This window comes from Gossypium hirsutum, chromosome D11 (genome assembly GCF_007990345.1).
Source record: "Gossypium hirsutum isolate 1008001.06 chromosome D11, Gossypium_hirsutum_v2.1, whole genome shotgun sequence".
Taxonomy (NCBI): Eukaryota; Viridiplantae; Streptophyta; class Magnoliopsida; order Malvales; family Malvaceae; genus Gossypium; species Gossypium hirsutum.
This window is the reverse complement of record NC_053447.1, coordinates 47,169,228-47,194,401: the sequence shown is the minus strand read 5'-3', so window position 1 is coordinate 47,194,401 and position 25,174 is coordinate 47,169,228. Positions and strand designations below refer to the sequence as shown.

Here is a 25,174-nt window from a genome sequence, read left to right as displayed (position 1 = left end):
ACACAAAACCTTATATGCACCGAAAACACACACCCAATTTAATTTAATTTAATTTTAATTGTTTATATTATACAAAAAAGGAAAGCAACCTTTGGACGAATTCCCGCGAGGAGCGGTATCGGTTGGGTCACATACCTTCTTTAACGGACACGAGACTCTAAGAATAACACTCAAGACAAAAGTGTATGTGGCTGCTATCTATCGTATTGCCCACATATATCACATACATTCCCTCTTCATGTTAGTTCGTGATTGGAACTCCTTTTCCCACGAAACCTGATTCCAATATATATATTTTTATTTATATTTTAAGGAGCCTTTGCTAAAACGCGGCTAATGGCTATATACGCCGAGGCCGGCATTTAGCTTTGTCATCCTTCGCCATTCTTCTTTTTCTCACGTATGCAGGAAACCAGCCCACTGTTTTATTCTTTCTTTTTATAACTATTTTTTCTTCATGCATGTAAATCCTATCAAAATCTAATTCCATTAACATTTTTTTAATATTTAAATTTTTTTTATAAATTTTGGTGATGCATGAAAGGTAAAGATTTCTTTACTTAAAGATTATCTATATCATCTGTGTTTTTCAATCAATATCTTTAATTTTGTTAATTAGAGCAATAAAAATTCAATTTTTTTCTTTCTTCTTTTTCAACAAAAAATGGAACCTGAGAGACCAAATTATGGTGCGATAATGGTTCACTTGAAAAAACCGTATTGGGTTTTCCTTATTCTTCTCTTTACATTCGTAGCTGTTCTCACTTTTCAAATCTCCACAAAAGATATCCTTCCTTTCCAATTCTTTGGCGTTACTGGATCACGTAAAACCAGCGTCACATCCGGCTCCGAACCCGTCCCCGACCCCGGAAGTTGCGCCGGGTTGTTGGGAGAGTTTCCTGAGAGAAAACATGTTATGTCGATAAAGGAATTCGGAGGAGTTGGCGATGGGAAAACCTCAAATACGGCTGCATTTTGGAAGGCGATAGTTCACATGCAACGTTTAAGTAACAAAGGCGGGGGTCAGCTTAATGTGCCCAAAGGAAAGTGGTTAACAGGAAGCTTTAATCTCACCAGTAATTTCACTTTGTTTCTTGAAGACGGTGCAGTTATTTTAGGTTCTCAGGTCAGCAATGCTCCGTTTTCACTATAACATATATATTTGATTTGATGGGTTCATTTTGGCTTCTCCAGAATTGAAGTTGGATGATTGTAGATTGTTGATTTGAACATGATACCTCCTAGTTGAAAGCTTAAATTTCTTTTTTTTTTTTTAAATCAATTTGAAAACTTAAGTTTTAAATGCATTGCTTCATGCTTTATCATCTCTGTTTGTTTGTCCGTTTCAAGTTGTTTAATTTTTTTGGTTTTGCATTTGAATTTGAAGAATTAAGTTGGACGATTAATGTGTGTCAAATATAATTTTATTTCGTAGTTTATGTTGTAGAAGAGAAAATAGAGTGGGTTACTTCGTTTATCCTGCATGAATTGTTTCTTCATTTTTTTTACCCAAATTCAAGATGTTTCTTCATTTTTCTTACCCAAATTCAAGATTTTGCTTAAGGAACATTGAGCTTCTTACCACACAACCCTCGAACCTTGGTGGTTACTCTCAGTACTTAGCTTTTCTCAAAGAATTCTTTCCCTTTTCAGGCGAAAAATAGGGATTAAAAGAACCTTGTGATAGGTGAAAGAAAGAGCAACTTTATGAATAGAAAGTGGTGCAAAGTTCAAATAGAATTTAGAAACATAGCTAGGTTTTCTCACTTTGTGTATGTCATGCTTTGAATTTGTTGTTTCTCATAGCCTTTTTTCTTTAGAAGAGAAACAAAGTTGGGTGGTGTCGATGTGCAACTTTAACTAAAGGACCCCCCCCCCAAAAAAAAAAGCATATTTTGTTCTCATTTCAGTTCAAATTTAAAGCAACAAATTTAGGTGATTTGTTTGTAAAAATTGAAACTAGATATAGGGAATCTGGTGTAAATAGGGGATCGATATTCTTTGTAAAATTGAGGAGATTGACCGTGGTGATAAAAGGTATTAGTACTGTGAATTTTGGGAACTATTGTCAGCTGACTTTATCCTTTTGAATCACGTAGAATGGCATTATCACATTAGCTGTACCAGGAAACTATAAAAAGAGCGTTCATCCCTTATGTTTGGTGTATTGAAGGAACACAAAATTGTTCTTTGAGGGCAAAACAAATTTTTTTGGAACATTAATTTGTTCTCACTTAGAAGACTTGGTTTTCTGACGGAATTCATTGAGTGTATGAGATTAAGGCTGCCAAAAATCCTTAGATTGGTTGAGCTTAAATTAGCGCTTGTACTGTGACTCATTTAGTGAATTTATCTCCGGGCAAATCTTTGCAAATGTAAGTTATTATTGAATTGCGTAAACATCTTTGGTATTCTAGTATTTCTGTTAGAAGTAGACTGTTTCACATAGTATCGCAACATTCTAGTGCAACAACGTAACAACCAGAACCTTTCAAGTTGTTTACTAAAATAGGCAAACAATTGCTGTCTAATTATTTTGGTCACCTGGAAACTGTTAATGCATTTCTTTATTTATTTAAATTAGTTGCTGAAGTCTGCTGATCTTTTAATATTTTGTTTATGAGTAATAGGATCCAAAGGAATGGCCTGTTGTAGAACCATTGCCTTCTTATGGTAGAGGGAGAGAGAGACTGGGAGGAAGACACATAAGCCTTATTCATGGAGATGGCCTTACCAATGTAGTCATTACAGGTAATTTTATCAATTTTTTAAATAACATATTTGGAGACATAGTTATGGTACTTTGATGATTAATAATGAAATTGGAAAGAAGAGTTGCTTTAACTTGCACACACATGCACGCACACATGTATGCATAAATCAAAAGTTATAATGGCAGCCAGCCATGTGTTACATTTTGCTTTTCTCAAATTAGATTTAATTGACTTGACTAGGGCTCATGGATTATAACAAAATGAATGCTTTCCCATGCTTGCTGGGTAGAATTTTAAAAAGCATCTAAATTGACACTTTGATAAGCTATTTCTACCTGATTTTAACTAGTAGTTGGGTTTATTTAAAAGCAGTGAAACAGCTAGATGTCTTTAGTTCCACAGAGCAGCTAGCTGCCATTGTCATCCATTACTAACTTGTCTGTGAAGCATTTCTACCTTCTCTAAAGATTGATCAAGTATGTGTGATGAAGAGTTTTAATGTTGTAGGACAGAACGGGACAATTGATGGTCAAGGTGGGATGTGGTGGGATTTATGGCAGAACAGAAGGCTAACACACACAAGAGGCCACCTCGTAGAGCTAATGAACTCTCATAACATTCTTATCTCTAACCTAACCTTCCGGAATTCACCATTTTGGACCATTCATCCTATTTACTGCAGGTTTGACCTCTCTAGCATGCAGTAGCTTGTTTTCTTTCATTTGTTTATCCATTTATTTTGTTTTGCTGGTGTGTGTTTTTTTCGGAGCATGACTATTTATTAAGGTCAAAAGAACTGTGAACTTCTTTTGCACCTTTTGAAGATAAGATGCATGTCTTGGTACTTTTATAAAGGACTAAGATCTTGATAGCTCAACTAATGAATCCTCTTATATTTTTTTCACCTGAACATTACCTATGGAAGATACTAAAATTAACTTGAGGTTTTGTTTTGTGTCACATTGCTGTTTTCTTTATCTTAAAAATTTAACATTTCTCTGGAAGATTAACATTAGTTTTCTACTTTTTTTCCTTCAGCAATGTCGTTATTAAGGGCATGACAATATTGGCTCCCCTTAATGCCCCAAATACAGACGGAATAGACCCCGGTATGTTGGTGTCATTCTCCATCTTATGTATTTTATTCTATATTGCTTCTAGAATATAACAACCTAAGCCTCATAGTTGAGACATTTTCTGAAATTCTCATTTAAATTTCTGCAGACTCAAGTACCGATGTATGTATTGAAGACTGCTATATTGAGAGTGGAGATGATCTTGTAGCAGTGAAAAGTGGATGGGACCAGTATGGCATCAGAGTGGCACGACCAAGCTCAAACATAATAGTAAGGAGAATCTCAGGCACTACACCAACTTGTTCTGGTGTTGGCATTGGTAGTGAGATGTCTGGAGGGATTTCTAATGTAATTATTGAAGATATGAATATTTGGAATTCAGCAGCTGGGGTTCGTATAAAAACTGACAAGGGTAGAGGAGGATACATTGCAAATATCACCATAAAAAACATAACAATGGAACGAGTCAAAATACCCATTATGTTCAGTAGAGGCGCCAATGATCACCCTGACTATGGATGGGATCCTAAAGCTATTCCTAAAATAAAGGGGATTTTCATTAGTAATATTATGAGTTTGAATTCAACAAAAGCCCCCATACTCGCTGGTATCAAGGGTGGGTCATTTGAAGGGCTATGCTTCAAGAATGTTACACTACTTGGACTTGCCCCAACTGCAGCATGGCATTGTGAGTTTGTTTCAGGTTGTACCAATGCTGTGTTTCCATTGCCATGTCCCCAGTTGCAGAACAATGGCTCCTCAGCATGTTGCATATAGGCTTTAAGTTTGAAATATATTGAAGTTTCAAGTGAATCATTTCACTAACTTAATAAGTCCGAACTTCAGTTGGTCATGCGATTCTTCCTCTATTCTCCATGTGAGGGAGATATGAAGTTGGGTTTTGAAAAGCCTGCTGACTAGAAGGGCTACTGGCTGAGTTAGCCTCCTGCAATATTGTCAAAATATATGATTCGTGGAGCAGTTAGACTTGCTTGGGCAGTGGACAGGATAGTCTGATGTTAACTGGATTGATGGCATGCTCTGGGTTCATTCAACCAATGACAACCAAATATCACATGTAAAAAGAACACAGAATTCATTTTATTTTATAAAGGAATATTATTATTAATATTATTGCTGTTGTCACTCATCTCATTACTTGTCCTACATATTGTTTGGGTTGATCCTTTGAAGATGCAGCCAGATCAGATAATTAACAGTGCTTGTATATCCAGCACAATGGTAAGATCATCTCTAAGTTGAGGTCATGCCATTACCACAGGAATCAAAGCAAAATATATTAAATAAGCATATCATCTTGCATTTTAAACTGAAAAACATAGATTCATCAAACTTTTAACTAATTTTTACGTCATTACTCTGTTTAACATAATATAGTAAGAACGTTCTGTGTATTTTGCTGAGTCAGCAGTGCTGCTGTTTAGATCGGTTGAATGGTTTCTGAGGTTCAATGATAGTCAAACACTCCAATAGAGCATATAATATGTGATTTAACTTTTTAACATTGCCGTGGAGTTTAACAATCCCATCAACCATTTATAAGAGAAATATAACAGAACCATAGGGAAAGCTAACAAAACAAATGGATAGGAAAGTCTCCTAAAATGGGAAAATTAGATACATGTTGAGGTAGAGTGGATAGTTTAAGTGAAAAAATACATTTGGATCGCATCACCATTTCCAGAAAACGTTGGAACCACACTTGTATTTGTCCTTCCCTTCACATTCCAAGGCCAAATCATCAGAGATGAATGGTACTTTCTGCATTCAACAAACCGAAAAAGAATATCATTATGAAATCGTCTTCAGAACCTTTGAAACTAAGACAAAAAAAAGGCAGATGTTAGGTTTTGAACCTTTTGCTTTGCAAGATCCTGGCAGCCAGTGAAGTTCTCAGGGAACTTGCAAGTGCCAAATTGAACAGTGTATGCTCTGGAAAAGTTTGCTCCACTTGTTGCCAACCTCTTCTTGTCATTCAATTCCTGCAGCAAAAGCAGGTTAATCTTTTACGTTGTTCTGCAAATACAAAAATTTCTTTGCGGCATGATGGTCGATATTTTTTCAGATTTCATAGCGAAACACACCTTGTTAGCTTTGCTCTTTTCAAGGTACTCGTCAATGACCCCAGCATTTGCAGAAGAAGCAACAGCTGTGGTGAAAAGGCCAGCTGCCAAGTAGAGCATAGCAGCTCTTCTTCCTTCACTGGCACCTGATCCTTTGGAATCAGAAAATTTAGCCTGCTGGGCTCTGATCACAGGCAACTTGTGACCACCGCACATAACTGGGGAAGCAACTGATGGTGCTGAAGCAAGCTTGGCATTAAGCTCAGATGATCCAGTGCCTGAGATAGCATAGTTGCATGCCAAAACACTGGAGTTCATGGCTGCCATTGCTGTGAAAAAAAGAACTCTGTTTACTAGGGAAATGGAGCTCAATTAGCTTTCTCAAAGTAGTCTTGTAGTATAATAGATTTGTTTGTGATGGAGGAGATCTGATAAGGAGTGCTCATGTGGCAAGAGGAGATGATGAATTGGATAAAAGCTTGTGGTTGGAATGTGGATAAGGTTGAGATTGCCTCACTCCTATTGGCAAACTTTGCTGTTCATGGTATTTTATCTTTGGTACAACAGTTGTGTGGCAAATGGCAATACAAGCTTGAAAACTGGGTCCACATTGGAATCTAAATTTGTGCTTAGCATCGCATCTCTATGCCACATTGGGGTTCCCCGTCAAGTGGAGCTGAGGGCAGATAATAAAATTTCACTATTAACTTCAATGGCATTCCCAGCCATCAAGCATGGATGGAGACTGGAAGTGAACAGGAGAATCATATTAATTACGCAATATCTCTAGCTTTTAAAATGTTATGTTTTGAATTCTAGTAGGCCCATTGGTCAAACGGGAGTTCACCCGTACCCATGACTAGTCATATGTAGTCTCAAGGATAGAACAAACTATTTTAGAAGTAATGCACTTTGAAATATGTCTAAACTCTTGAGAATAAACTCTATTAAAAATTGCATTCAAGTTTTGAAATTCGCACTTGCCAGTCTATCCATATAACTTTTGGTTTTGATTTCTTCACACCACCAACATATATTGTTGGAGGTTCTCAACCAATCAAAATCAAATGTTGGACTTTCTTATCCATTGACTTGATAGATGTTTTCATCCTTACCTTCTAGTAGGCATAATTCGTGTCATCCAACATCGAGGGTTTTGAAATTGATTTACCTTTCATCGTTATAGTAAATCAACAATAGAGTGTTCACTTAGTGCGTCAAGTGTCTAACTCTAGTACCAATTGAGAATTCGTTAATTTTGCCTTCCAAATTCATGTTCAATTTGTAACTAGACTTACTAACTAACAGTATAAAAATAAGAGATGGATACAAAAATTTGGTTACGCAATTCGGAAATGTCCTATGTTTGCGAGTCTTGTTTAGTGAGTAATTCACTATAAATCTCCTAGAACAAGATATTATTTAAGTTCAAATAACTCACCAAGTTACAACCTCACTCATATATAGAATCTAGATCAATCTCCCATTAAGACTTTCCCCTTGAAAGCTTAATTGCAAACTGAACAACAACAAAATCTTACTTACAACAATTTTGCACTAAAATAAGTTCCTTACACGAACAAGATAAGCCCTCTTTTAATTTCATACATAAAACTATAACAAGCCTTCTCTTAAATTATCATGTAATGGCTTGGAAAAGTACAAACAGTATGAATATTTAACTCTTTAAATTTAACTCGACAAAATCTTCAATATGGAATGAATCAGCAGAGGTCTTGTCAGTGTAATATATTTTGCAAATCAAATCTCTTCAAATAAGAAAACTCGATCACATTGATAGTCTTCAAAATATCTTTACATGATTTGATGCTGTTTTTGTTTTCATTTCATTAGAGTGTGCTGCTAAAAATCCTCAAAGATTTGTCTTTAAAGAATCCAACAATTTTGGTCAAAAGATGCCAAATCATTACATTGAGCTATTAGATGTGAGGTAAGTTAACTCGAGTTACATCTTACGTTTGTAACTATTTTTAGGAAGTTTCATATAAACATTTTAGCATTAAGTTTTTATCCAGAGAGAAGCATAGAAAAATGGAGAAAGCAAAGCTAGTTTATTGCGAATCCGAAGATCAGTTGGCGGATTCCAGTCAGCAATTTGGAACTTCTACGCTAGAAAATTAGAATTTTGCAATTCCTAGAACGCGAGTGTTGAATATTTGCTTCAACACTGCGGCATGTCCACATGACATTTATACTATTTTTATTGCTCCAGTCATTTACTACTAGTGTTCCCAGTCAATATCCTATTCGTAGCTTTTAGGTTGTTGGTATCATCTGAAAAAATCACGTGTGCAATCTAATTATGGGCCTATATAAAGTGCACAGGAACGTCAATAAACTTTTCCCAAACTGCTTCATAATATTGCTGCAAAAGTGTAGGCGCTTGCTAGGAAATACAAGAAACGTATATACCATACCACATTGTTCGTAAGACAAAAAAAAATGCTTAGAGCAAACTGGATTCAGAAATACATAACATGAATATCGCTGGAATATATATAAATATAACAAGTTTTTCTACATATAAAGACCCTCCGGAACCCCTTCTTTCTTCTTGAACATCACCTTCTCCTTGGCCTTTTGAAAATCTGCATGTGTCACCTGAAACATGGGGGATTTACAGAATCAGCACTTTAAGCCATTAGCAAATTTAAGTAAAACCTCTAGGAGCATCATGAATCTTAGGTACGACTGACAAGCCTAATTTCAAATAATAAAGGACAGCTCAAGACTTTCAACAACTTAAGAAGAATTACAATCTCATTAACAGTCCATGCAGCTAAGAAGGGCATAGCATTATACAAGTACATTTAATAACCTAGTTATTGATGAAATACCATCAAATGGGGATCACAGAGCGCAGAAACATAGGAGTTAAAATACTGTCTGCAAGGTGCTACAGTTTGCAAATTATTCATTTACGTTTATTGTTGAATTGTGAATAATATGATAAAATGTTCTATTTTCTACTACGGGCAGGTACATCATTCTGCTATGTAATTCCAGATAACATGGAATGACATGCCACTTAACCCTTCTTTTCCTATTCCCTTTCTCATAAATAACAATGAGAAATTAGCAAGTTCTAAGGCATCCTACAAAAAGCTGAAGGAGAGAGAATCTGGTGCATATTTATCTGTTTCTACAGCATCTCCAATTCTGCTAGCTATAAAACTGAAAGTCAGCAATTTAAACACGTTCACCTTCTATGTAAAGATGAGAAGTAGAGAGTTCCTTTATTAAGAGGTAAAATGTCTGACCTTCATGCGGCGCTCCCTTAAAGCAAGTAGACCAGCTTCAGTACATATTGCCTTTATATCAGCTCCAGAGAACTCATCTTTGGTCATAACAAATTCTTCCAAGTTGACATCATCAGCCAATGTCATCCTTGAGGTATGTATCTGCAATCCACAGTTTTAAATATATCAAGCTCTACAGACTTGACCCACATAATGAGAGAGATGTATTCAAACGTACGGTTGCAATGATATGCAACTATTTACCTGGAAAATGCGCCTCCTGGTTTTGATGTCAGGGAGAGGAAATTCAATCTTCCTATCAATTCGACCAGGGCGAAGTAAAGCTGGATCAAGACTTTCAATTCGATTTGTTGCAAGAATCACTTTGACATCTCCTCTTGAATCAAATCCATCTAGTTGGTTCAGCAACTCCAACATGGTCCTCTGAATTTCACGTTCACCACCAGAATGGGCATCATACCTGAGGGGCATATTAATGAGAAACATTCGATGTGAACTTAAATCAAGGCGTAAATTTCATGAAAATACCTCTTGGTGCCAACTGCATCTATTTCATCAATAAAGACAATTGAAGGGGAGAGATCATCAGCCACTCTAAAGAGTTCCCTTACTAACTTGGGACCATCTCCCAAGTACTTCTGAATTAATTCACTGCCAACAACACGTAAGAAAGTTGCTGATGTAGAATTTGCCACTGCCTGCATAAATGACATGACATACTCAGAACTATATGAGATAGCAGAACCAACCGGTAAAAGCTAAGCATGTCATAAAAGTGGCCATTACCAGAACCAACCAGTAAAAGCTAAGCATGTCATAAAAGTGGCCATTACCAGAACCAACCAGTAAAAGCTAAGCATGTCATAAAAGTGGCCATTACCAAATAAATAAAGGGGATAAACAAGCAGAATATATAAACTATTGTATAAATACTAAGAGAGATTTTTTGCACATGTAATTTCATTTTTTCATAGTAACTCAATTCAAAAAGCGTTACCTACTACGAAGCCACAGAAGGAATTCTAACATTAATGTTATCTTAAAATGATGAAAAATGAAATAAAGTATATCCCATCATGCACATAGAAGTAGCAAGCGAAATAAAAACCCATAAACGTAGCCTGAGACTCAAGAACCTAGCCACACAAAGATCTTTCATTTAACTGATGCGTAAATAATGAATTAACCATGAAACCAGAAAAATAATAATAATAGGACATACTGAAGGATGAAGTCCAAGAAACGGTTGTTAATTCTCGCGAAGTAAGAAGGAAGCTCCCAATATGGATTATTTACAAGGACACTGTGTATGCTTGCCAGTAAAATTGTACATAATCGACATTTTACGAAGTTCAGTTGTCCTCATACAACAAAATGTATGGCTCCATATGTTGATTTTTGGAAGTTTTCACATGCCCTTTTTCTTTTTCTTTTTATTTTACAGGGGAAAAGGAAAGCACAAAGATAAAAATCATCAACAATTACAACCGATATCCATATAAAGAAGATAGACTGGAAGGTGAAGATAAGAATATAAACCTTTGCCAGCAAGGTCTTGCCAGTCCCAGGCTCTCCATACAAAATAACTCCTTTTGGAGGCTTAATACCAATATCCTCATATAATTCAGGATGCGTAAGAGGCAGCTCAACTGCCTCTTTAATCTCTTGTATCTGAGCATCCAATCCTCCTATATCAGCATAAGACTCCAATGGAGCCTTTTCAACCTTCATTACCGATACCATTGGATCCACTTCATCTTGCAGGAGTCCAACTACAGAAAGAACCTGAGAGGCCACATAAAATAGGAGAGCATAAAACTTTCTTTCCGAAAACAGGGAACCAGCTAGAGGCAAACCATAATATCTTTGAAAATGCTAAAATATTTAACGAAAGAATAGATGCAAAAGCCTCAAAAGCAAGAACAGAATGAACTCATTAAAAAACAAGGTGATGTGAACTAGAAATTGCAACCACAGAACTGAAATGTATTCTCAAAGTCTATAATATCATCCAACTAAGAATGCAAACAAGCCAAGTTGATAAGCCAAATACACCACCGGATTGAGCTCTTTCCTAAGATTCTAATCATTTTTTAAACCTAAATTTGATCCCATATAAGAATCATCATGATTAAAACCCAACTTTCTACCGGTACAATTTGAAAATGAATTCTTTCCTATTCAATAAATCAATAATCGTCAAAAAAGAAAAAAAAACCACTAAATCTAATCATTGTCTAACAATTGCCAAAGCATTTGACTCAGAAATTGTATATTAAAAAATTGAACACACACAGATCAGTTTTCAACCAACAAGAAAACAATTTAAATGCCATGTCATGAATGTTGGAAAATTTTACCTACCATGGACTCTAAATTCCATTTTCAAAAATTCAGGTCATAGTTGTATTTGAGTTACCTTATTGTGCATCAAGATAGCACAACCAGGCTCAAGTTGGTCTTTATCAACAAATGATAAAATGCCCACATAGTATTCAGGGCCAACCGAAGAGGAAACAATGGCGTGATTCTCATCGATGAGTTCCTCTAAATTGCCCACACTCATCGGGGAGCCTCTCAAATCATCGACCTTAGATCGGTCTTCCTCGGCTTTCTCTTCCTGGGGCTTAAGCCTTTCCTGATTGGCTACGAACTCTTCTTCCATTAGTAAATAATCCTTGATCCGCTCCAGCTTTAACAGCCGTAGCTTGCACTTGCTGAGTGGGGTTACTGTGGGAAGTCGAGCAGCCGCTTCCGGACCCTTTTGTTTTCGTTGCTTCCGACCCACCCTCGCAGGGGGTGCGGCTGGCTCGAACTTCTTTTCCTTCTTGTTCGATCCGTCGCCTTTACGGTCCCCGGGAAGACCTTGCCGGTTCAAACCGCCTGGTGTCCCTTGACCCATCCTTTCGATTTTACTGCTTCAGACTTGAGAGAGAGAGAGAGAGAGAGGCAATATTTAAGATTTCCCACGGGTTTGGCTTTGGAATGAAGTTACTTATTAGCTTTTGTCTTCTTCTTCTTCTTTTTTTTTTTTATTAGATACGTGTTTTGCTTGTTATATTTGTACCTGTGGACACCTCTCTACAAAAATAAATGTGGATCCGTGAGATGGTATGTCCATTTATACCATAAATACTTAAAAAATCAAGAATAAATCACTCTAATCAACTTATCTTTAGCATTATCATTTTGGTTATAAAACTGAGAAGCGCATATCTAAACTTCATAAAGATAGATTCTTGAATTCTTTTGTTTTCAAAGAATTTGATATAAGAGAGTCTTGCTTGTTGGGTAAAATGACTAAAGCTCCTTTTAATAATAAAAGTGAGCGAGCTAATGATTTGTTGGGCTTAATACATAATAAGGTATGTGGACTAATGAATACACAATCCATGAGAGGTTTTCAATACTTCATTACTTTCGCTTATGACTTTAGTAAATATAAGTATATTTATCTTATGCACCATAAATCTAAAGCCCTTGAAAAGTTCAAGGAATTTAAAAATGAAATACAAAACCAATTAGGCAAAAATATTAAGGCACTTCGATCAGATCGAAGAGGAGAATACTTAAGCTTAAAGTTTGTTGAGCTTTAAAAGGAATGTGAGATTGTCTCACAACTTACACCTCATGGTACTCCACAATGGAATAGAGTTTCTAAGAGAAGAAATCGAACAAATATTAGACATGATTCGATCGATGATAAGTCATGTTGATTTTTAACTTCCTTTTGGGGACATGCACTTGAGACAGTTGCCTTCACACTAAATCATGTTCCATCTAAATCGGTTTAAAAGACATCATATGAGATGTGGACTGGGAAGCGTCTTAGTATGTCTTTTATGAAGATTTAGGGTTGTAAAGCTTATGTTAAACGTCAGACGTCTACAAAGTTCGAACCCAAATCTTAAAAGTGCATCTTTGTGGGATATCCTTAAGAAATTAAAGAATATTATTTCTTCAATCCTATTAAGAACAAAGTGTTTGTTGTTCGGACAGAAGTCTTCCTTTAAAAAGAATTTGTCTTTAGAAAAGAAAGTGGTAAAAAAATTAAACTCGGAGAAATTTGAGAACAACAGCTGATCATTGAACCAAAGATTGAACAACAACAGGTTCCACATGTTGTTGCGGAACAATCAACTGTTTTAGAAACACAACTACCGCGAAGATCTTTAAGAGAACACCATGTTCCTGAGAGATATGAATTTCACATTACAACACATGGTGATATTTGTAACACCCAGACTTGGCGAAGTCTTGAGTCTTGGCTTGTAGGTCAAAGGAAATTTGGTTGCTGTGATCTTACTCACCCAATTGATGTTCTGATGCGCTAGTAGAGTGCATAGGCAATAATGGAAATTTAAAGTAAGGAATGTCCTTCATAAAGTATGTGTACATGTGAAAGGAGAAATTGGAAAAAAGATGTCAAAGGGTTCGTGAGTGGTAAGGGATGTTGCTAAGGTTAAGGTGTGCCCAGTGAGTTTAGTTAATGTGTAGGTTATACACTAACGATATTTTTAGAAATGAACGATCGGTCAAATCAAAAATATGAAAAGATTTTGGATTTTTATACACGTTTCCTTACAGTTGTGAATCACTCATATGGCAGCTTGATTAGGATTGTAACACATGTCAAGTTATCATATGGGCAAGGGTTGTATAAATCTGGGTGACCAGAATTGAAAGGGAGTTTTTCTTCTTTCTCCGATAAGTATTTCAATAGAACCAGAACAACCCTCTTTCTTTCCCTTCAAGATCCTACAATCTTAAGGTTAGAAGAACAAAAAAAAGTGTTCTTTATACTAAAGTAGAAATCTTGAGCTTCATCGGTGAATCTGTAAGTATGAATACGTCTGTTATGAATAAGTTTAAAAGGAATAAGTATGTCAAGTTTGAGTCTGCATGAAATGTCTGTGTCTGTCTTCAGAGTCGTCTAAAGGGGTTTGTCGGGACTAAAAACACAAATCTCTAAAAGAAAAAGTCCATGGCACTCTGAAGACCATATAGTGTAAGACCATGGCTGGGCTACAACATCATATAGAAAATATTTAAAAAACTGTTGGGTGAGTACCAGTAATGAGGGGCAAACCTCACGACGGTGAGTTCAGGCAAATCCTATGGTCAAAACACTAATTTTCATATAAGTGAGCATTTATGGTTGTTTCTGTTAAAAGAATGCCTTTATGGAAAATCTCTGATAAGGAATACATTTGTGGTAATCTGTAAGGAAACGCCTTTGTAGCGCAACCTAAAGAAGTGTCTTTGTGGCTATCTTTGATTAAAGAAAGTCTTTGTGGCGATCTCTGTTATAAAGAAGCCTTTGTGGCGATCTCTATTATAAAGAAGCCTCTATGGCGATCTTTATTAAAAGGAAGCCTTTGTGGCTATCTCTGTTAAAAGAAGTCTTTGTGGCTATTGTAACGCGTAGGTTTGTGCAAGTGTACACAGTCGTTATCAAGTAATAAGTAAGTAAAAAGGTTATCGTCTCCACAGGGACTGTATCTATTAATCAAATAATTGCAAAGTTATGGATTTACAAGTTGGTAAAGAAAACACAATAAATTTTGAAGTAATAGATGTTAAAATTAAATTAATTAACTAGATGCAAACTAACCTAAATGCAAATGAGATGTAATAAAATGTAGGGTGATGGTTTAGCAGCAAATTCACAAGTTCAACAACAATAACATGAATAAGCTAGAACAATTACAAAACTTGACTCAATTCATTTTCATCATGTTTAACAATGTTCGGAAAATATTACTTAGCAACTCCATCGTTCATTAACTGGGAATCTCATATAAGTTCAACCGAATCTTATACTTAGAAAAATATGCATAAACCAATGTCATAATTTAACTAGTATTCATTGGAACTTATGTGAAGTAACAGGGACAGGTTAGGTTTGAAACAATTTAATCACATAAACCTAGAGTTATGCAATGTAATAAGTTATCTTAGGGTCCGTTTGTTTACATGTAAAAGGTTTTACGGAAAATATTTTCTGCATTTTCCTGTGTTTGTTTCACAAAAAACAACTTGATTAACGGAAAATGACTTATAGGTCAACGTAAAATAAGCCCTTTTTCTTGTAAAATGACTTGCCCTTTTGAAAAGCGCAAGTCATCTTCCAGAAAAGAGCTCCTCTATAGATAATTTTATTTTTATAATAATTAACTTAAATCAAGCTTAATATTATTATATTGGTAATTAATTTTATTTTTATTTTTAAAAATATTAAAATATTATATTTTTCAATATTATTAAACATACATATTTAATTATTTATATTTAATCATATAATAAATTATTAATATAATAAATATAATTTATCATTTTAATAAATTATTTAATATTTAAATTTTATTTTAATAAAAAATTTTAAAAATAATAATTTTAAATAATATTATTCACATAAATATTCAATATTAATATTTTAATAATAAGTATTTATTACAATTATAAATATATTAATAATAAATGTTTTGTAGTATAAAGGTTAAAATATGTCATAAGTTTATGTACACTTCATAAATTTGCAATTTAGTCTTTGTACTTTTATTTTCAAGAATTTAGTCTCTTCACTTTTCAAGTTTGAAAATCAAGTCTAATTGTTGACATCGTTAAATTTTTTTTGTCAATTTTGTTGATGTCATATTTTTAAATAAAAAATACTCACTTGGTAGTCATGTAATTAAAAATTGACATTGTAATGAACCTGGATTTAACATAATATTTTTAATATATACAAAAACAATGTAAAATATAAAATTATAGATAAAAAAATTTCAATTAAACAATGAAAAAATAAGAAAATCTCAAATGTATGTTTGTTTCATTGAAAACAACTTTTATGAAATATTTTTAAGAAATCTACCAAACAACAGAAAATATTTTACACAGATTCATCCAAACACCAAAAAATATTAACTTTTCTAGAAAACTAAATCATTTTCCAGAAATCATTTTCCGGAAGTCATTTTTAGTAAAACAAATGGAGCCTTAGTCTATTACGAACCTCTAATTTATTCTGATTAGGATATAAATTAACGATGCACCTTCCAATTATCGTGTTCATTAGTTATCATCTGATTAGGATTGACTAACTAATTCTAATGCATTCAAACATATTTTAATGCATGAAATACATAATGATTTTTGTAACAGCCCGTTTTCTAGTGCTGTCGAAAATAGTAGTTTCGAGACCACAAATCTAACGAGTAAATCCGTATTAATAATATTTTATTCATACGAGTCGATTATAGTTTCATATTGAATTTTTATTAGATAAATTTTAACTAATTGAATAAATGGTTAAGTATATGTGGTTGCCCTGAAAGTCAAGTGGTTTCGAAAAATGAGGTATCGGGACCTCGTTTCTAAAATTTGGCTCATAAAATTAAATATTTGCGGAGTTATTAGTTTAGTATGTGAAAGTTTGGTCCGAAAATTTTAGCGTTTAGATAGTTAATTAATTAAAAATGACTAAATCGCAAAAGTCAAAATCTAATCACTATTGAATTTTATTGTGTAAATAGTTTAATTAGTAGATGTATGAGGACTCATGAAGTAATTATACCATGTTTTCAATAGTAGTGGACAGTTAGGTATATCTTTATTGATTATATATGTTAATTTATAAGTTAAAATAATAAAGAAAATAAAATAAGTAAATTAAAAGAGAGAAAACATAAAGAAAGATGGCATTTTCTTCTTCTTTTAATCTTGAATACCGAACAACCATGGTTGAGAGCTTCTCCCTTTCGACCAATCCATTTTTCTTGCATGGTAATGTTTTCTAAGCTCGTTTTTAATAATTTTTATATTTTTAATATCGTTGCGACTAGGTCCAACTAATTTGTATCTTTAATTTTGAAATTGTTAAAGATTTTGGATTTTTTCATTGATGAATCTTTGTTATTCTTGATGTTAAATGATGAACTTGAAGTATGGGTTGTTGATTATAACTATTTTGTAAAGTGATTTTAGTTGATTTTAAAGTTTAAGGACTAATTTGATAAAATAGAACATTTAGCATGAAATTCTTGAGAAATTTCAATAATTATGGGCTGTTTATGTATGAGAGAATTCGAATACTTGAATTTGATTTCATTGTGATAAATGTTAAAGTTTCGGGATTAGGGACTAAATTAAACAAAGTGCAAAACTTTAGAGAAACTGTAAAAAAATGCCAATTAAGAAATCATATGTATTAAGTGGACTTTTATAATGTATTTGGGACTAATTAGTTGAAATAAAAATTATTGTATAGATCGAGAACCGATAGAAAATCGTAGAAAAGAGAAAATTGATAATTAGTCCCTAAATTTTGCTATCTTTGCAATTTAGCCCTGGTAAGTTCATACGGTTTAATTAGATATGATTTATATTATTATATTGATTTCTGATTTGTGGTATGTTAATAAATATATACATGTAATTGAATTATAATAAATTGGTACTAGGTGAGAAAATGAACTAAATTGTAAAATGCCAATAGGTTATATCGCGCTATACGGATCTGACTTGAGATGAGATGATGATTCCTGATTTATTTCTGTCCATTGAATATACTAGAGTCCAACATTTGTTGCTGACTATCGTGTTATATTTACAGTGTTTTTGGCCTGTTATCAAGGGCAGATGTAAAGCCTTCAGGCTTGGCACTTGGTGTCTAGGTGTGTTTTGGAGGGATGCTAGCCTACAGGCTAGGCACTTCGTACCAAGGCGTGTTCTCGGTTGGTTTGGCTCGTTGGAGCATTTTGGTGTGCTTTGATTGATAACAGTGTATCTGTATTTGTTTTATCATTCATCAGGCATATTTAAAATGATTAAATGACTTGCATATTGAATTGTATAAATATTTGTTTGATTTTCGATAGTATATCATAACTTGATATTTATTGAATTCGTATGATTGAATGGATTATGCAACTTGTATATTTGTATAACTCACTATTGATTGATTGTTGTTGGCAGAACTAATGTCTATTAACATTGTTATTAAATGATTTATTATGTTTATTCAATAAGTTTTATCGTTTTAACCTATGAACTTACTAAGCTTAGTAAATCTTACTCGTGTCATTTCTTGTTTCCTTGTAGAGAATTCACAGCCTCTAATTTTTAGTAGACATTCATGACAAACTAAGTTAACTATCACACTCTGACCTAGTGGATTAGTAACTTGAATATCATATTCAGTTGATTCAACAAGTTGTTTCTTTTCCATTAATACTGCAGTGAAAATATAGGAATGAGTTGACCCAGGGTCAATCAGTGCATATACAATAACATCAAAGAGATAGAATGTACCAGCAATCACATCAAGTGCAGCTGCTTCCTCTTTAGGTCAGATGGCATTTGTTCGAGTAGGTGCTTTAGTCTCTGACCGTACAATCGTATCTTTTGCTCCCATACGAGGAGTTCTAGCAGTATTGTTCTGGCCCAGACGTCTACCTTTCTAAGATGTAGACATTTTCTTTTCACTCTATTTTTCATTTTCCTTTAATTGCTTTAGATAATTTCAGAGAAAATGATCAGTCGATCCACATCATAAGATGCCTCCAATTTAGCTCTACATTCGCTAGAATAAAATTTTCCACAATGTTTACAACTGGGCTTCGGAGCGTTCCGTACACTCCCCACACTATCAACTGGTTTTGTAGGAGATTTAAAATCATGTTGAATTGATTTATTATTGTTCGGGTGCTCAGAAACTGAAGTAGTTCGACTATAGTCTTTTCTATTCTTCTTCGCTGGTGGTAAAGAAAATGTTTTAAAGGAGCTTCTCTTGTTAAATTCTCGAATCCGCCTATCTCTTTTTAGCTTGCGGTTGTACACTTCTTCCATTTTCTGTGCACGATCAGATAAAAAAAATTTGGATTTCATTACCTCCGATCATCATTCTAATTTTATCATTCAAGCTGTCTTCAAACTGAATACACGTTTCTTCTTCAGTAGACACAATTTCTCAAGCATATTTACTGAGATACTCAAACTCTCAAACTCTCTCTCTTACTCTGCCACTGACCTTTTTCCTTGCCTTAGTTCAAGAAATTCTCTTTTTTCTTATCCAAATATCATTTTCTGACATACTTCTTTTTGAACTCGATCTGAAAGAAATCTCAGGAAATTTTCTCTCTTGGTACCACAACTGGCAACGTAGTCCACCAACTATGCACTTATTTCTTTTAACAATGAAATGACACATCTAAGAAAATCATCGATAGGACAAGCTATTTCTTCAAAAACTTGCAAGATATTCTGCAGCCAATACTTGGCTTTAACCGGATCATCTTTTGGTCTACCTCGAAATTCATCAGCACCACACTTTCTAAAATTTTCTATCGGAATACATTGACTAGATTCAGTTACAGGAGGAGCTGAAGGTGCAACAGGAGGTATAACAGGGGGTGGAGGTTGTTGAGCTGTAACATTCATTTATATAAATTGATTAAGCCACTGATTCATAAACCCGAAGAACATGTTTTTAAGTTCATGTTTAGGTACTTGTGGAATTGGAATATTACTACTCGTCCCTTGTTCTGAGGTCGGTACATTACTATTAACCTCATCAGTGTCAAAACGATCAAATCATGCGACATTTTTACAATTTATGAGAAAAATAAAGGTTAGATCAGATAAAACACATCCCACTATTACAGGTTTATATGGCAAGTAATTCTAGACATTTGACACACTACGTTCAACCTGAGAACTAACTAAATCGTAGCTTTGATACCACTAAATGTAACACTCCTAACCCGTCTCTGTCACCAGATTAGGGTTACAGAGCATTACCGATCAACCAAAAATCATTTCACACCATAACATTAAAATGATTAACCTTAATAAAAACAAACCAATCATATGCATTTTGTCCCTAAATCAAGCCTTCAAGGCCCTATAACTTATAAGCAATTCGAGACTAAATTGAAACAAATAAGAAGTTTTAAGAATAAGTTGAAAAATTTCCAAAACAGGGGACACACAACCGTGTGAAATGCCCCTAGGCTGTGTAACTTTTGAAATAGGGACACGCGGTCGTGTCTTAACCTGTGTAACTTACTGAGATGGGCCACACTACCATGTCTCAGCCCGTGTAACTTACTAAGATGAGCCACATGATCGTGTTATAGGTCGTGTAACACACTGAGATAAAACACACGGTCATGCCTCAAACTATGTGTGGCACATGGCCAAGTGACACGGGCGTCTCCCAGGCCGTGTATACCTAAATGAACATTAAATGATATGTAATACCCCTAACCCAAATTCTTTGCCAGAACAGGGTTACGGAGCATTACTGGAGTTTACAAATCAAACAGATGGAAAATTCAAACATTTCATATAATTTAATAATCATGTAAAAAATCAATCAATTTCGTACATACTGTCCTTTATACGAGCCCTCGAGGCCCAAAATATGTATTAGAAACAAATTGGGACCAAATCGAAAACTCAGAGAATTTTTAGGAAACATTTAAAATTTTCAAAGCTGCAGGGGTCACACGGTCGTGTAGCCAGGCCGTGTAACTCACATGACCAAAAGATATGCCCGTGTCTTAGGTCATGTGGGCATTCGAAATAGGAACACACGGCTGTATCCCAGCCTGTGTCCATGCCCGTGTAATCTCTGACTTGGTCATACGGCCAAGCCAACAATTTTCCAAACTATTTTGCATCATTTCATGCCAATTCACCTACCATCCAAAACACACCTTTTTGGTACCAAAATGCATTCCAAATACTAACATATTTAGACATATATACCTTACATATAAAAGTACCACTCATTGCATCACAAAACACATGTACAAAATACACATTTAGCTACCATTTTACCTTACATCATTCTACTATATCAAACCACACATCAAACATGATAATGCCACATATATATACACATCAAAATATACCAAAACACAAGCCAAAGCATATGGCCACAATCACAAGAACACATATAGGCCAAAATTAGCCAAAATAACCTATACATGCCATTATAACCGAAATGAAACAACCGAAGTACCAAAAGAGCCGATGGATAGTATGATATAGCTCTGATAATCTTCTAACCCAAACGAGCTTCCGAAACGCTATAAAACACAAAAAATAACACAAAGTAAGCATTTAAACTTAGTAAGTTCGTATAACATAGAATTTAACTTACCATTTTAATCACATATAAGGTAAGCAAACCAAAGCATATCCGAACTCAATTTGGCCAAAAGCCTAAGCACATACTCATCAACCATGTTAGTCACGTAATTCATATAAGGATCAAGAATCATGTGTGAACTCAACAATTAATCAAACTTCTATGTATATATAACCTCCACATCATGTATCTATATATCATGTACAAATCATTTCTATGTATTTCATGTAAATACCTGTAGTAGTTCGTATTGAACTCATATAATCACGTAACAGAACAATGCCCGTTGAACCGTTTAGAATATCGTTGGATACACGGGTAGCACACACGAGGCGTATTGAACTATTATCCGTCAATTCCTATACATGTATGCTCATATGAGCTCAGAATCGGTATGCTCTTACGAGCTGTAAATGGTAAGCTCTTTCGAGCTGAGTAATGGTAAGCTCATGCGAGTTGAATATCGGTAAGCTCATACGAGCTAAAACCGGTAACCCTAATGACATGTCATTTGTATCCTATGAATTTCTAAGGTTCAAACGGGGCTCGGTAGTCGTCGAACATCTTTGGATATGTAATCAGTATTCATATATGAAAATAATACAACATACATATAATTCAATTAAAGCATATAATTACACAATTTAATTACACGAACTTACCTCGACGAGTATACGTAGATACAGAGGCGATTAATTCGAGATTTTCTCTTTGCCTCAATCCAACTCCATACAAGGTCTAACTGGATCTATACGGATAAATTTAATCCAATTCAATATAATTCATTCAATTTTAACCTAAAACATAGTTTTGATAAAATTATCATTTTGCCCCTATACTTTTAATTTCTTTGCAATTTAGTCTCTAGGCTTGGAAAATGAAATTCATTCAATTTTACCCCTACCCAAGCCTAGCCGAACTATATACATGCTTATAGAAGCCCAAATATTTCAAAAATTTACAAATTTAACCATGAATTTATCACATTTTTCAATTTAATCCCTATTTGACAATTTCACTAAAAATTCCTTAACAAAAGTTGTTTATCCAACAACAACCATTCATTTTCTATCATCAAACATCAAAACTCAAGCATGCTCATCAATGCCAAAACCCTAAGACTTTAAAAATTTTGTAAATTAGTCCTTGGGCTAGCTAGATTAAGCTACAACGATCCTAAAAATGTAGAAATCATCAAAAACGAGACAGAAATGCATACCTAGTTTGAAGGAATAAGATTGGCCGAATGAAGCTTCAACTTGAAAAGAAAATACTAATGGAAGATGATAAAATTTTTTTATTTAATATATCTTTAATTACCCTTTTTACTAATATAACCTTTATAATCTTTAATAATTACGCAAAATGCCAAGCCATTATCATCCACTAACATATTAATGGGCTACTTACCATATGAGGACCTCTACTTTAAAGTTCTATAGCTACTTAATACATTTAGCTATTAGAACTCAACATTTGCACTTTACGCGATTTAGTCTTTTTTATCAAATTGAGCATGTAAACGGTAAAATTTCTTAACAAAATTTTTATACGGTATTTCTATCATGTTGTAAAAAATAAAATAATAATGAAGTAAATTTTTTGACCTCATATTTGTGTTTTTAAAACCACTATTCTGATTTCACAGAAAACTGGCTATTATATAACAATTTACCATATCAAGCTTTCTTGGACCCTAAGTAATCCATTTACTAGCCATTAGACCTATTCAAAATGACATTAAACAAGATTAAAACATGCTAAATCAACCATACTAAGTGCCTAATCAATGTACCCTCATTGGTACCACAAGTATACAAAATCATACAACAATATGAATTATCAACCAAAGCATGTCAATTCACACAACTTAACATCCAACCAATATGCCTATCATAGGCACCTCAAATCATAACATTCCAATATAACACATACCATAAACTTGCACTAAAAGCATCTTCCTTAGCTCACATATATCATAGTAAATTAACTACTTGCATTTAAGATCATACTTTAAAGTTTTACATATCAAAATAATAGCAATGACAAACAGGCCTATTACATGTCATATAATCCAAAATAAAATTCCAAAAACTACCGAAAATGGATGGATAGTGTGACTTGAGTATTGATTCAACCGTCTAACCTTCAAAAGTATCTACAAGAACAAAAAATAACACAAGTAAGCTCATTGAAGCTTAGTAAGTTCGACGTACAAAAACGATAAATCTTACTGAAGTAAATACAACAAATCATTCAATAATAACTCAACTACATATGTTTCCTGTCATCCACATTGTTAACTGATAAAATTTCATAATTCAAATCAAGAGTCAAATAATACTCTCCGGGAATATATATATCCACAATAGACTCAATTATAGATATCATTTATATGTCAAACCATTCAAAGTCATTATAAATGTAATACAATAATTTACGATCTGATGAACGACTTACAGATATGAGCACAATAATCCATCTGAAAATAGACCAAATGCTCATAAGAGCTCATTCACTCGACAACATGCCAATTGCTTTGAAGAGCTAGTCCAACCTAAACACGCCAAATGGTCATAAGAGCTCAACTACCTAATAACACGCCAATTGCTCCGAAGAGTTAGTCTAACCGAAACACGCCAATTGATCATAAAAGCTAAACCACTCGATAACACGTCAAAATAGGTAGTATAACACGAGAGTTCGCAAAAAATGTTGAACCTTGACGTACTCAAGAAAAATATATTTATCACACCACACCAATCTCCACTCCAATCCCCATATAACACGACCCTATTCAATTGTACTCTATCTTGCGTTAATCCGATCCAAGTATTGAATTTCAATAATATTTCTCAAACAACTTTACATTAAAAATAAAACAATTATATCTATTATATCATATTATATCATCAATCATTTCATATAGATATTAAATTATAAACCGTACGAACTTACCTGGACTAAGTTGTAATAGTTGTAGAAGTTCAAGGATACTCTGTAATTTTTCCTTTTCCACGGAAATCAACAGGGTCTGGATCTAAAATATAAAATTCCCAATTATTAGCTTACATTTCATATTCCAAATTACTTTAAATTTTATACCCTTTAATTTTTTTAAATTACATAATTACCCCTAACTTTTATAACTTTGGTAATTTAGTCCATTAACCCAAAAATATTCAAATTAACCATTTTCCTAAAGATCAGATTACAAGCGAATATTCTAGGCCATAAAATAGTCCACAAAAACCTCTTATTCACCTACAACCCATGTACTTTTAACATTTTAACAATTTAATCCTTAAATCAAAATCTAATAAAAATCACTTCATAAAACAACAAAATATCACAATCAAAGCTTCAAACACATAGCTATCATAAAAAAAAAAACAATCAAGATTCATCAATGGCATCTTCTAAAATTTTTATCAGATTCAAAAATGAAGGTATGAGTTAGCTGAACTTGGTTGTAACGATCTCAAAAACATAAAAATTATAATAAATAAGTGAGAATTGTGGTCACATGCACAAAGAAGATGGAACTGAAGCTTGGAGCACTCTTCAATGGTGATTTTAGGTTGAAGAAAAAGTGAAGAAGAAAATGTTTATTCTTTACTTAATTTTGTTTTAATCAAAAAATTGCCATTGCACCTAAATTTCATTCAATTTTTTTTAACTTAAACTCAATTACCGTCCACTATCTAAACTAAGGACTAATTTCCCTATTGGTCCTCCCACATTTATTAATTAGGCCGTTAAAGCATCCAAATGCACGAATTAACAAGTTTTGCACCTTTTATAATTTAGTCCTTTTTTATCTTTAATTAGCTATCTAAACAATAAAAATGCCTAACCA

The 25,174-nt window shown here is 33.9% G+C and overlaps 3 protein-coding genes across 3 annotated transcripts; 1 reads left to right on the top strand and 2 right to left on the bottom strand.

The window, feature by feature from the left end:
- The first annotated feature begins 244 nt into the window (after positions 1-244).
- LOC107913584 (probable polygalacturonase) lies at positions 245-4,924 on the top strand. The gene is made up of 5 exons (XM_016842217.2): positions 245-1,126; positions 2,631-2,751; positions 3,222-3,396; positions 3,753-3,823; positions 3,939-4,924. Exons 1-5 carry the CDS (start codon positions 665-667, stop codon positions 4,565-4,567), a joined length of 1,458 nt encoding a protein of 485 aa, XP_016697706.1. The 5' UTR covers positions 245-664; the 3' UTR covers positions 4,568-4,924.
- Positions 4,925-5,323: 399 nt separating this feature from the next.
- LOC107913585 (photosystem I reaction center subunit N, chloroplastic) lies at positions 5,324-6,706 on the bottom strand. The gene is made up of 3 exons (XM_016842218.2): positions 5,896-6,706; positions 5,668-5,793; positions 5,324-5,572 (listed from the first exon to the last, which is right to left on the bottom strand). Exons 1-3 carry the CDS (start codon positions 6,199-6,201, stop codon positions 5,483-5,485), a joined length of 522 nt encoding a protein of 173 aa, XP_016697707.1. The 5' UTR covers positions 6,202-6,706; the 3' UTR covers positions 5,324-5,482.
- Positions 6,707-8,225: 1,519 nt separating this feature from the next.
- LOC107913586 (26S proteasome regulatory subunit 4 homolog B) lies at positions 8,226-12,241 on the bottom strand. Its single transcript, XM_016842220.2, has 6 exons — positions 11,575-12,241; positions 10,695-10,940; positions 9,684-9,853; positions 9,399-9,615; positions 9,156-9,296; positions 8,226-8,496 (listed from the first exon to the last, which is right to left on the bottom strand). Exons 1-6 carry the CDS (start codon positions 12,055-12,057, stop codon positions 8,413-8,415), a joined length of 1,341 nt encoding a protein of 446 aa, XP_016697709.1. The 5' UTR covers positions 12,058-12,241; the 3' UTR covers positions 8,226-8,412.
- Between the last annotated feature and the right edge of the window lie 12,933 nt (positions 12,242-25,174).